Source organism: Theobroma cacao, chromosome 4 (assembly GCF_000208745.1).
Source record: "Theobroma cacao cultivar B97-61/B2 chromosome 4, Criollo_cocoa_genome_V2, whole genome shotgun sequence".
In the NCBI taxonomy this organism is placed as follows: Eukaryota; Viridiplantae; Streptophyta; class Magnoliopsida; order Malvales; family Malvaceae; genus Theobroma; species Theobroma cacao.
Genome location: NC_030853.1, coordinates 30837448 through 30850352, shown reverse-complemented (window position 1 = coordinate 30850352; position 12905 = coordinate 30837448). Strand labels below are relative to the sequence as shown.

General features: G+C 35.7%; 3 protein-coding genes across 3 annotated transcripts; 1 reads left to right on the top strand and 2 right to left on the bottom strand.

Annotated features, from left to right (window-relative positions):
• Positions 1100–2864, bottom strand: LOC18603557 (60S ribosomal protein L19-1). Its single transcript, XM_007035602.2, has 5 exons — positions 2651–2864; positions 2058–2180; positions 1627–1940; positions 1417–1463; positions 1100–1334 (listed from the first exon to the last, which is right to left on the bottom strand). The coding sequence occupies exons 1-5, from the start codon at positions 2760–2762 to the stop codon at positions 1310–1312; spliced, it is 621 nt and encodes a 206-aa protein (XP_007035664.2). The 5' UTR covers positions 2763–2864; the 3' UTR covers positions 1100–1309.
• LOC18603556 lies at positions 4052–5057 on the top strand. The gene has a single exon (XM_007035601.2). The coding sequence runs from the start codon at positions 4230–4232 to the stop codon at positions 4854–4856; it is 627 nt and encodes a 208-aa protein (XP_007035663.1). The 5' UTR covers positions 4052–4229; the 3' UTR covers positions 4857–5057.
• LOC18603555 (ethylene-responsive transcription factor RAP2-3) lies at positions 10311–11986 on the bottom strand. Its single transcript, XM_018120390.1, has 2 exons — positions 11645–11986; positions 10311–11184 (listed from the first exon to the last, which is right to left on the bottom strand). Exons 1-2 carry the CDS (start codon positions 11829–11831, stop codon positions 10616–10618), a joined length of 756 nt encoding a protein of 251 aa, XP_017975879.1. The 5' UTR covers positions 11832–11986; the 3' UTR covers positions 10311–10615.

The following is a 12905-nucleotide window of genomic DNA, read 5'->3' as shown; positions in this document are numbered from 1 at the left end:
TGGGCTTTTGAAAATCAAAATCACTGAAATTAATTATATACAAAAAAACCTTGCAGTAGATAATTTGGTTTGGCGGTTGGCGGTTAATTCATTCAACTACTATCTTAAGGCTGCTGGTTTCATCTCACAATAAGAAGATTAGTTAATAACTATTAACTAAGAGGGAGTATTAGTTGGTTTAAATGGAAAATTCAATCAATTCAGTTTCATTACCATTATTTGGATTGAAATATTATTTAATATTCTTAAATTATATAAATTCTTTAAATTAAACCTATCAAACTTACCGATTATTCACCTTACATTCACTAAGTTAGACAAGAAGTACCAAATTAAATAATTTTAATACACACCATATTGCTCCAATTAAATAATCAAGACAGGACAGAGATTGATCATTTAGAATTACCACTACATTGTAGTTATCGGTTAAGATTAGATTAGAATGGGTTGGACTCGGATCCTCCCATGACCAATGAAAAAAAGAGACCACGATTTTTAAGAGAGAAAATGACAAGGGGGTGCAGCACTGGCATCGCCATGGGATCTTGAAAATGGAATTTTGTCTTTCTGCCCTCCCAGCATTTGTTGCCGTTTTACGTGTCCTATGAAAAAGGCCCACTGTTATTAACATTTGATGTTATCGGGAGGCATGGGCCTCGTGGCCATGATCCTCACAAATTGCCAATCCTTTTCCCACTTTGCCCGAGACAATACTACGAGCAAGACAGCCACAACCTTCTATCACCATCCTCGTCAATTTAAGACCATGCAAACACTTAAATACTCAATTCCCATTTTAATACATAACCTATATAAGATTTATGACTCAATCGAATCAAGCAATACCTACAGCTAACCGATACAAGATTTATGACTCAATTGAATCAAGCAATACCTACAGCCCCCGGATGCAGATAAGGTAGAACTGGACTCATAGTTTCATAAAGAAACGTGGTACAATGTTTACTTACTTGCCTGTGGCTACCCAGTCGGCCATTCTTGATTTGGGAAATTCAACCAAGCCTTCGCCGGAGCATCTGATCAAGCATATAGGTATTGTACTAGCAAAAGTTGAACGGCAGGGGTTGGGGGAGAGTAATAAGCAACATTTGTTATGCATAGTAATTCAACAATAAACTAATATCACAAACATTTTCATCCAACATAACAGCTCCCAGGTTTCCAAAATTCCGTAATTTATAATTAAAATTTTTAACATAAATGAAAACAAAGTTTTGCAAACAAACTCCTAAAAAGAAAACAAAAGGCATTAACATATAAAGTTTGGCGATCTTCATGATTTCATTCACTTCTTCGATTTCTTAACTTCCCTGCAAAAATCAAAAGAACTCTAAATTAGACCTGTTGAAACAGATAAAACAACAACGCATCAATATCATCATGCAATCTTACACAGCCTGTTGGGGTGCAGATGCAGGTGCTGCCTTCTCACCAGGTCCCTGTATGGTCAAGAAACCAAAAGATAAGGTCACAAAGTAACCAACTAGAAGCATCCCAAACCAAAAACACAGATGAACCTACCACATTTAACTTCATACAAGACACAGGATTCATTCTCCCACCCAATATCGATATATAAATCAAAACAGATGTTCAAATTACCTGTGCAAGGCGTTCCTCCCTTCTGGCCAACTTCCTCTCCCTGCTTGCCTTGTTCTTGGCACGCTTGGCCTCGAACTGATCAGAGAGTGTCTTCTCTCTTGCCTTCTCAGCCTTGGACTTGTGGATACTTTCCATCAAAACACGCTTGTTTTTAAACACATTACCCTTGACTTTCATGTACATGTCATGGTACATGTGCTTGTCAATCTTCTTGGACTCCCTGTACTTACGGAGAAGACGCCTCAATACACGCATTCTCCTCATCCAGAGGATCTTTGTCGGCAACCTTGCCTCCCTGGTACCCTTCCTCTTACCTGAAAGCATAAAGAAGACATTATGCCTTGCTTACAGTCAACTATGAGCAAGAAAGAGAACCCAATTTTGCAGCCAATACATTAAATATATGCTTCTGAATTATGGATTAATCATACCATATCCAGAGTGTCGGCCCTTTCTCTTGGCCTCCTTCATTCTGCGTGCACGAGAACGGGAGTGAATCTTGGTAGGCTTTCTGATGATAAAACCATCCTTCACCAGTTTCCTAACGTTCTGCCCTGCAAACAGTAATCAAATTATTAACAGCTTGATTTAAACATAACAAAAGCCAAAGCTACTTCACAAAGTGACACGAAACACAACGTGAAACGCCCAAAATTACAACCCATTCAATTTAAGATTCATTGGAACAAAAATGGACAAAACTCCAAAGTTTCACAATAATAAATAGGCAAAAAAAATTAATTCGGAGCCCTTTTTTTTTAATTTTACAGAACTCGTTTCGAGCAAACAACATTTCTATAAATTTGTTACTATATCTACCAGCTATGAATAAGTAGAACTTCAGATCCCAAATCTATCATTCATTTCCCACGTTTTCTACGTAACCGAGCAAACCCTAAACAATCAAGGACGAACAATAGCAACAAGGATCTATATTCTAAATCATATTGCATTCACAGATTCCGATTTATATTTAGAAATGAATTAAATAAGGAGAAAAAAACTAGCGAGGCAAGGAACTTACTGGAATTGGCCATGGAGATTTCATTGATTTCATTAGGGTCGAGCCAGACCTTGCCACGCCCGCACTTGAGGACGCTCGCGGCGAGCCGCTTCTGGAGCTTCAAAGACACCATGGTTTGGTTTCTTCTCTCCCTCTCTTGTCCTGTGTCTCTCTATGAGCGGAAACTCGAGGGTTTTCGCGAAGAAAGGGGGAGGCGGCTTTTATAACGGTGGGGGAAAAGTTTGTTAAGATTAGGGTTTTTGACATGAAATAATGAAATGGGCTTGCCTGGGCTCAATTTCAGCCCATCCAGTTAAATTAAAGCCCACAAATCATTTGAGCGACTTTTCATGTCCATTTCGAAGGCCCAGTTAGGTATCGCGATTATATAAATTTTAGGATTGAAAATAAATTCGTAGTTAAATGTAAGTTTATTACCCATTTTCATGATAGAAAATAAACTCACATCATTCATAAATTTTTAATATAAATATTATCTCGAATGATTATATTTACTGTTCAAATTGAATTTTATGATCGATTATTCTTTTTCACTTATTAAAAGAAAAAGAGAAAGATAAACTTCAAACAGTTTAATTATTGTTTTTTTTTATTTTTATTTAGTACCACCTTATTTAATAAAAAAATTAAAATTAATAATATTAACTCGAGTGATCTCTAATCACATTTTGAAATTTTAATTGAGATTGAATCCAACTTATATTAAAATGTATTGATATAATTTATTGATCTTCATATCATTATTGATATTATGTTTTCTTTTATATAAAAGAAAAAATATTTACGAAATAATCTTATTGAATAGTTTAGTATATGACAAAAAAATAAAGAAAATGAAATTATCTACATATCACTATGACAATTTGTCCAAATAGAGATCAAATATAAAATTCAATAAGGTTTTATTTATTAGGAAGGATGGAAAGAATAACTGACCTAAAATTTTCTCTAATTAAATGTTTAGGTTTTATAATCACTTTCCCACTTCCTAACCTAATCATCAAAGTAAAACCTTTTTCTTTCTTACTTTCATTCCTCTCGAATAAGATAAGTTTAAAGTTTGATACGATTAAAGCATCGAATGCGGTTCCTTAACCATTCTTTAAAACAATATATTAGAGTTTATATGTTTATCATTTTATTATAATTTCTCTCAAATTTAATTCATTAGCAATGGAAGTATATATAAGAAGAATAATAATCATGAGGTGGTAAGAAAATTGGGCCCGAATTGGTATTTAGACAGATGCGGCCCTAGTATATGTCTGCCTGTAATTGGGCTTAGATTCAGCTCAAGGCCCAGTTTTGTTTTGGGAGGTTTTCCGACTGCCACCAGTCAAAATTCAACAGCCGTCCAAACCGCCAAATGAATAAGACGTTGCGTTTTGACTTCTTCTTTTTTTTGTCATTTACCTTCCCTCCACGGAAATCCCCAAATTCTATTCCAACTTCCCTTCTCCAATTTTCCCTCTTTTTTTTCGCTCAAATTTAATCAATCCCCCAAAATCTTCCCTTGAAATTCTTTGAAAATTCGTTAAATTTCCCTTTCTTGGTTTCGATTCAGATTTTTTGTTAGCTAATGGACCTCTCCTTAATTTGCGATACGCTAACAGTGGCCACTTCCCAAGGCCTAGGGTTTGCGAAATTGATTCTCGACCGCCACCATTACTTCGCTGGAAACGGTTGCCTTTCCCTCTCCTCTGAGTCATCAGCCGATAATCTCGGCATCCTCCACGTAACCGCGACAATCGTCCCCGTGGACGTTGTCGCGCCTCCACCCGTCAAGCCGAACTCCTACAAGACGTTACCTCGAACTCTCCTTCGAAGAAAGCGGCGCACCAAGCGGACGTCATTCAGCGGCGGTGAGCCCAACGACGGCGAAGATTACGGATTCTTCTTCGCGAGTGATGGTGGCGATGGATACGGTCCGTTCGGCGGTGGCGGTGGTGGTGGTGGGGGAAGCAGTTGGGGTGGGAGTGGTTGGAATTTTGGAGAGTTTGGAGGGCAAAATTGGGATGAATCGTCGTCGTCATCGTCTCCGTGGACTGGTACGGCTTTGGATTTTGTTTATGAGGTGATTTGCTGGATCGCGTTGTCGAATTGCGTGCATTTTGCCTTTAAGAAGGTGATTAGAATTGTGGCAAATGGGATCGAGGATGCTGGGGACAGGGAGAAGGTTCCGATGAGATTGGCTTCCGTTTGCTGATTTGGAGATTAATTGGGTATTCCAAAATCTCTGCCTTGTTATGTTTCCAATTCAAGTTCAATGTACATATAATTGTATATACTCATTGTTTATAATTACAACGTTTACTAGCTATTCTCATTGTAGCTGTGATTATTGCTTCGGCTGCTTATTTGGTTTGAAGAATGCAATGGCAATGCTGTTGAATTGATTGTTGAAAAATATGTGATGTTATTTGTTTGTAGAGATAGTCCTCTAAATTGTCTTATCCACTTGATTGGTCCGGATATTTAGAGTTTAGTAGTACCATGATTAAGATAAGTTGGGTCAAGTTGTAAGGAGTGATGAATCCCATCAAATAGTAGATAATGATAGTACTGGGAACAAAAACAAAATGTGCACAGCAGTCAGGAAGCTGGTTGGACACCTTGATATGTTGTTGCACTTAATCTCTCCTGTTTCATGGCATGGAAAGTGTCATGATCAGTTTGTGCAGATGCACTGGATCAAGTAGCATAAACAAATTAAGTAGTGCGGAATTGGATCTTACTATGTGCTTTTCTACGACCTAGAGGGGGTAATTTTGTTTGCTAGTACACATTTCCTGATGTTGGCTTATGGCACTTTTGATTGATCATGTCTGCCATGTGGTTTCCTCAACCATACTGACAAAATATTTTTTCATACTTTTTTTTTTTTATAATTGGGGAAGGGGGGATTCAAACCCTGCTCTTTAAGCAGGGGATTATGCACCAATCAATGAGTCAAATGTTCGGATGTATTTTTTCATACTTGAAACTTGAGATTAATGGAATAAAGAGAAACTTTGTGGTAAGTCCCTTTGTCTTTTATGACTTGGTGATGGACTGTTTTTGATGTTGAAGATCGATTTGCACTTTGAGGATCTGTCAGTGCTTTTTCAGTACCAATGTTGAAAAACTGTTTTCATTTGCTTGTAGTTATTTGGATGTGGTAGTCTTGGATGGTGATATTTCTGTGTGCACGCATTTTCTTGAATAAATATTAAAAAGTCCTCATTTTGCTCTAATGTGCAAAACATTTTTTATCTGCAAGTAATTTAGTTTCTAAATTAGCAGAAAACTCGTCTTGTGTTTATGTTCTTCGTCAAAATAATCCTTGAAAAAGAGAAAGAACAAGAAGGTAAGCTGATTGGCTATTTCCATGGAATGACCTTTTTCTGATATTAGGGGCTGAATATGTATAGCTTTAGTCTATTTTGTGGCTCGTCTATAGATGAATTCTTGTCATCGAAAACAGAAAACTGTTCTACTTTGGGTCATTTTAAGTCTTATCAAAAAATCAAGATGTGTTGCCATCAAGTTGTAGAGGCAGCATGTGTGGGACTGGGGACCTTTGGAGAGGCATATGATTACATACGAGCATAGGAATGCTTGTGTTGCAGTTGATTAATGTTGGAGACTTGAGCGAGGAAACTAGATTTGGCAATTTGTGTTAACGTATCGTAAACGTGTCAGACACGATTAGATACAAAATACGTTAAGATTAAATATGAATACGACATGTTTAATATTCGTGTCTTAAATTTAAAATACGTACACGTTTAATATACGTATAACATAATACGACACGATTAATACGTTTATTAAACGTGTCAATATACGACATAATTAATAACATGTTTAACATGATTAATACGCTTAACATGATTAAATAAAAATATTTATAATTAAATATAATTTTTTTATTTAAATTTAAAATCTATAATTATAAAAATAATTATAATAAAATAATAATAATAATAACATCAAATGATCATCAAAAGTTAAAAATTAAAGTTGTGCATGTATAATTATATTATATCTTTTATAAAATTAAAAAAAATATTTAAAATAATTATTTAAAATTATTTATATAAAATTAAAATAATTTTTAACTATTAATTTTTAATAAGTTAACAAATGTGTTACGTATACACATTTAAATACAATAACACGATTAAGTAAACGTATTTAAACGTATTTATCGTATTAGACACGAAATACATTAAGATTAAACTTAAAATCTGTTTAATTCGTATATTTTTATATTGTATTCAAAATTATCAAGTCTAGAGGAAACCATGTATGATGAGTTTGAGTCTTTTAACTTTTTATTTTGAGTCTGGCCATTAAATCTTTGTATACAGGTTTGTGCGAAGCACAATATAGAATGCTTTGGGCTGATATAGAAAAGAACCAAGCTTCTCTGGCTGGGCTGAACTATTCACCAACGAGGAAACAGGTTGATCCATGACTTGTGGGCCATAGTGTGCCATCATAGCAGATGAACTCAGCCAGTGAATCGGTAAAAAGTGAAGAGAGTCAAAAATGGTGACATGTGGAAGATCTATGGAGGGAAAAAGCAAGTTTAAGTCGGTCAAAGGTAAAGCCAATGAAGTTCAAAACAGTCACTGGTCAATGAATTTGACTAATAGATATGATTATAGCACTAATAACAGAACTTTTCCTTAGAAAAATAGAAAACTTGGTTTGTAATCTGTTCCGACTGTCCTATTCAGCAGCGAAGGTGCCTGCTTTACCTTATTACAGAAACCCATAATTTTGGGTAATGAATAAAAATAGAAGACACCAAGAAATAGTTAAATGATTGAGGAATTGTATGGGGCATACCCAAATTAGATCACCAGCTTCCTTTACAGTTCATTATTTTTTTGTTTTACAAATGTCCACATCTACTAAAAGCTAAGTGGACATTAGCCATGATTGACTCAACGATTCAAATTTGCTTAAATTAATTAACAATTCGTATGCAAATCTAGAATGATTTATCAGCCTAATCCTAGTGCATGAACATTTGATCCAATGTTTCTGTTTAAGAGATATAAATGGATTACTTTTTCACTTAAAATATTACAAGTTGGATGTGTTTGTTTTATCTTAGAAATGAATCCTTCAAGTGGTATTCCCAGGTTACTTTCAGGGACCCATCAGATGAAACAAATTGTGACCAAATTAACTGCCAGAATTATAGTTGATGATGATTTTAATTATATAAAAGAGGAAGAAAATCAAGCTGACTCAGCTGACATAATACTAAGATTAGTTTGTTCTTTTTTCAATAATGATTGTTATTTTGTATATTTAAAAGGATCATTCGAACAAATTTAGTATTGTTTTGAAATAAAATAAGACTTAATGCAAAGGACCCACCTTGGATTCTGTCGACACAAGTTAGGCTGGGTTCATGCATCTTCCCCCCTGGATGAGCTCGCAATTTTCAATTGCTTTCTCACCAACCCATAAATTCTTCTAAGATCGATCATTTGACTCGAAACAGTAATCAGCTTTCTCATGTTCACCTTTGCTTGTAGAATGTAATCCAGATATACACGTGAGACAGTAATTTATGCTGGAAAATATAAGTACATTATTATGTTACGAAATCATTATTCTTTCTTTACGTTTAAATTCACGTTTTGTGAGTCAAATCATTCCGCATAATAAAATATGTCGTCATGTTTATAAGTCTAAAATCTCTCTCTTCTTTGTTCTATATAACATTCAAAAGTTCTTACGAATTATTTCTAACTTTGAATTCATAGATCCTCATAGAATTTCTTTGAATTTTTCTAAATTTCCAACCTATACACTTTTTCAAACTGTTAACAGTGGCAGATTCACCTGTTTATCATGTGACCAAATGTTTCCCAAAAAGAAAAAGAAAAAAAATCATGCGACAAAGGTCAAAGCTTGCTTTGTTTCAATGGAGTGAGAGAATCGGAAAAGGAAAAAGACACTATGCCATAGATATATAGATCCTTTTAAAATGGTGGAAAAGTCATGGAGACATATCAAATTTTAAGATCTCTCCATGACAAGGAATAAGTTTAACTCGAATCTAGGTCGGGCTAGGACGACAAAGAAATCTACAAAACTAATCCCTGCTCGAGAAGTACTTTGCTTTGTCTTCCCTGGGTGCATGCATGGGGCAACCTTTTTTTACCCTGTCAATGCTCGCAAAAACCACAGCCACCTGCCGCCATGAAAGCTTGGCTTTACATTACTCAATGCAGAGTCATGTTCCATTGGTGAAAGTGAAAAACGAGCTAAGCATTTTTTTTTTTTTTGCTTGGTTTTCCATCATCAACTCAATGAATTGCTAGCTAACCTGAAATTGGTACATGTTAAAATCAAACTTACAGTTCCAACATTACTTTTCATGTTACTACTGTGATCAGCAATTATTTACACACATCAAGACTCGTTATTATGTCGTTACAAATTCTTTTGTAACCTACATGCAAAATCGTTAAACCGGACACGATTAACAGAGTAAATTTTTTATATTAACGTCACTTTTATCGTTGAATTATTTGTTTTGGTCAATAGAATTTAAAGTTCAAAATTTAAGATTTTAATTCATGATAAAAGTTGAATACCTAACATGAAATTATAAAAGAGATATCAAACCGAATACGTTAAGTAACACATTAAGTGATTCTCATTTTTCATACATCCATTGAATCATATATACTCGATGAAAATGATGTAACTACTCCCCAGAACTAACTTGGAACATTGCATGTGGCCTAAACGGACAATTATTCTATTCACTTTCTCATAAGTTAACCATAGAATTTGGTCGTCAAGATATCAAAACAAGAGAAACACAGCTGCTATAAACCGAGTCGTGAGCAATGGCCAAGTGGTGTATATATTGCTTTGAGAAGGAAGCAGCCTCTAATCCTTATTTTGCTTGGCTCTTTGAAAAAGTAGGAAACAGACAGAAATTTCGAATTATTTGCTCCACTTATAAGCTAAGTACAATATTATTAAACAATTTTCCAATCTTCCAATTAACTATCATATATATATATTTATATATTCTTTCTGGGATTTATTTATTTTTCTCAAAGAACAAGATTTAGTGTTCCTAATAATATTCAAATGGCCGGGTAGGCAGTACGTACGCTACCATCACATGTTTCGTCGATATCAATGATTCAATATATTTAATGGTTAATCATCACTCTAATCACCATCACCATCATCATCATGTATTGGGAACATTTGTTGTAGCAATAAATGATAAATCCAACAAATATAATATTTAAGACAAATTTTATTCGCATTCATTCTGATTTCCAATTTTTTTCACATATATTATATATTTTTTCTTGATTAATACTATGTGGATATTCTTGTCTTAATCGTAACTTATATTCTCAGAATGGGTATTAATATATTTTTACAATGAGTTAATTGGACGATTTTCCTTAATTAATACCTCATGGATATTTTTTCCTTAATCATAACTTATATTCTCAAAATGGGTATTAACATATTTTTACAATGAGCTAGACGGATTTTCACAAAATGTTGATCAAGAAACATATTTACAAGATTTTAATGAAAAAAAAAAAGAAACCGGATATTGTGTATGTGAAATTTATTCTAATAATAATTAACAATAATTTAAAAAAATAATTAGTACTAATAAAAGATGGAAGTTAATTAATATTAAGCACAAACATATGATACATGAACCGACATGATGGGCATGAAATCCAAGGTCGTCCAATACAAAACCAAAAACCAACAAGAAAAGATGATGCATGCAACACACGCGCTACTCCTTTATTCTCATATTTACCATGCATAGCATAAAACATAGCATGAGCATGTACCATTACAGTCATGGTACCCCCATCGAAAACCCTAATGAACACATAAACATGATGATTAACGCTAATTATTTCTATTAGTCGGTTTTTTTAGGTTTATTTAAATTTGTTTAATCTAATAAACAAGCTGGCGCTGTTGCTGATGATGAGTCACGAGGTCATCAAGCATCCAGAGGTCCACTGAGTCAGGCTCACCGTTTCCACTCGGCTGAGGGGTCTCAGGCTCCAAACCAAGGAACGATTCCAGGCTCAAGATTTGCTCTTTCAGCTCCAACTCAGTCGTCTCCACTGCTTCACTCGGCCTGTAAACTTCGTTCCCGTACCCGAAACCCATGTACGGTTGTGGCGTTGGCGGGGGTGGTGGTGCGCCAATGGTTTCAAAACTCGCATGACTCAGCTCAGGGGCGACGATGCGCCTTTTCTTAGCAGGAGGCTGGATTGGGGCAGGAGTAGCTTGAGGGAAGTTGAGCTTGGCTTTATCTCCACGGATGCGCTTGGCGGCTTCATCATAGGCTCGAGCTGCTTCTTCAGCTGTGTTGTAGGTACCAAGCCAGACTCGGACGCCTTTGTGGGGGTCTCTAATCTCAGCTGCCCATTTGCCCCATGGCCTTTGCCTGATTCCTCTGTACACGTTCTTCCGAGTTCGCTGAGTCTTCCCCTCTTTTCCTGTGTCCCGGCTTGTCACTGAACATCCCCCCGCCCCCACAAAAGAAAAAACCAAAACTTTTAGCCAAAAATTCACAATATTTCTTCTTCATGAATCCATTGCAAACCTCAAGTAATCATTTTAAAGTGGAAATTGCTGAATTTTGGGCAATTTCTACCAAAAAAAAACTCAAAACTTTAGCAGGAAATAGACAAAGAAAAAGTACAATCTTTCTATTTCATGAACAGACTGTGACAGCAAAATTTCTTCCTTTTTACTTTCTATGGTATTTTCTACAATGGGTAATACCGATTTCAGCTTTAAGACAATTAAAAAATGCTAGAATTCAAGATCATGCAAGAGACCAAGGCAAACAGACAAAGAAAAAGAAACACTGAAATGGTTTTCATTATCATGCAAGAAATAAAAAAGGGAACATCATAAAGTTCTACAAAGAAGCATAATTTGAAGGATACGCAGAAGCAACAAAACTCTTACCTTTGTTAAGTTGCTTGCCTTTTGGACCGACCTTGGTGTTGTCCGACTGATTGAAAGCGTCTTTCCCATTGTAGTCCAAACCCAAGAGGTCGGAGAAGGTGTCAATCTCCGACCAAAAGTCTTCTGCGGTCAGCTTCCGACCACGCTTCACAGCAATGAAATCAGAAATGATTGCACCTCCGCACATCTTTTTCGGGTGGTCTTAAAAGAAAAAGTTTCAATGTTTTTGACAAAACTCAAAATAGTGAGAGGAAAAACAAAACTAGACAGAGAGGGAAAGGCTTTGCCTTTCGGGCAGGTCTACATTTATAGAGTGACGGTTACAACCAATCTCTCAGAGAAAATGACAAATAACCATTACTTTTTCTGGGTTTCCTTTGTTTTCCTCTGACCCTGATCGGACGGTTCAGAGTGAATCAGTGGAGGTGGAAATCGAAGGATGAGAGTCGAGAGATGTACGTGGATAAGACAAATTAAGGGAACCGATCCTGGCCGTACGATTGAGGAGTGGGCGGGCTTCTTTTGGGAGGGAGTGATGGGTAGGGTCCACGTTGTGGCCCTCTTGTGGCAAGTGGGGTTCCAGAGATGATGACGTGGCTGTCTGTGGTTGGGAGAGTAAATGACGGGGCTGCCTCCGAGTGTGTGGTCTGAGCCGGGCTTCGGAGTAACGCACGTCAGATAGGTCCAAAAATTAACGGCCCAGTTGAGGAAGGCAAGGAGTTTGCACTTGTCATCCGGAGTGGGAGTGTTACCAAATGACCCTGGATTTGGCACTTATTTACAATCTTGTCACCTCTCACTTTTCCTTAAAATGACAAGAATGTTGTCTTGCCTGTTGTAGCTCTATTCTCATGTGATTGATAGCAATAAACTGGAGGGTGATACAAGAAAATTATAAAATAAAACATAAAATGAGTACAAAAAAATTTTATTGGTTAAAATATTATCTTTTTTTTTTTTGAGTTAAATCTAAATTATTGTATCATTTTTTACAAATTATATGAGATAAATGTATAGATAAAAACATATCAGTTATTGATATTTTTGTGAAATAATTAAAAGATTAGATAATACAAAAATTGGTATAGTTTTAAAAGTTATGCTGGATAACAGCAGCAAATTCTGAATATCAGTTACATCAAAAGAATCAGAACAATTTTGATTGGTCCCAGTGATTTCTGCTTCTTAGCAGGATCAAGCAATTGGGAAGGCAAGAATCTGGGAGCCAGCCCATCGATTAAGGCTCGAGCTTTATCCAGAA

Bases quoted from the DNA above. Each gene is read 5' to 3' on its own strand.
- LOC18603557 (XM_007035602.2), bottom strand. From the start codon at position 2,762: ATGGTGTCTTTGAAGCTCCAGAAGCGGCTCGCCGCGAGCGTCCTCAAG. The intron at 2,181-2,650 runs GTAAGTTCCTTG...TACTGTTTGCAG, and splicing joins AATCTCCATGGCCAATTCCA to GGCAGAACGTTAGGAAACTG. The intron at 1,335-1,416 runs GTAAGATTGCAT...TGATTTTTGCAG, and splicing joins TCTGCACCCCAACAGGCTGT to GGAAGTTAAGAAATCGAAGA.
- LOC18603556 (XM_007035601.2), top strand. From the start codon at position 4,230: ATGGACCTCTCCTTAATTTGCGATACGCTAACAGTGGCCACTTCCCAA.
- LOC18603555 (XM_018120390.1), bottom strand. From the start codon at position 11,831: ATGTGCGGAGGTGCAATCATTTCTGATTTCATTGCTGTGAAGCGTGGT. The intron at 11,185-11,644 runs GTAAGAGTTTTG...GGGGATGTTCAG, and splicing joins AGGCAAGCAACTTAACAAAG to TGACAAGCCGGGACACAGGA.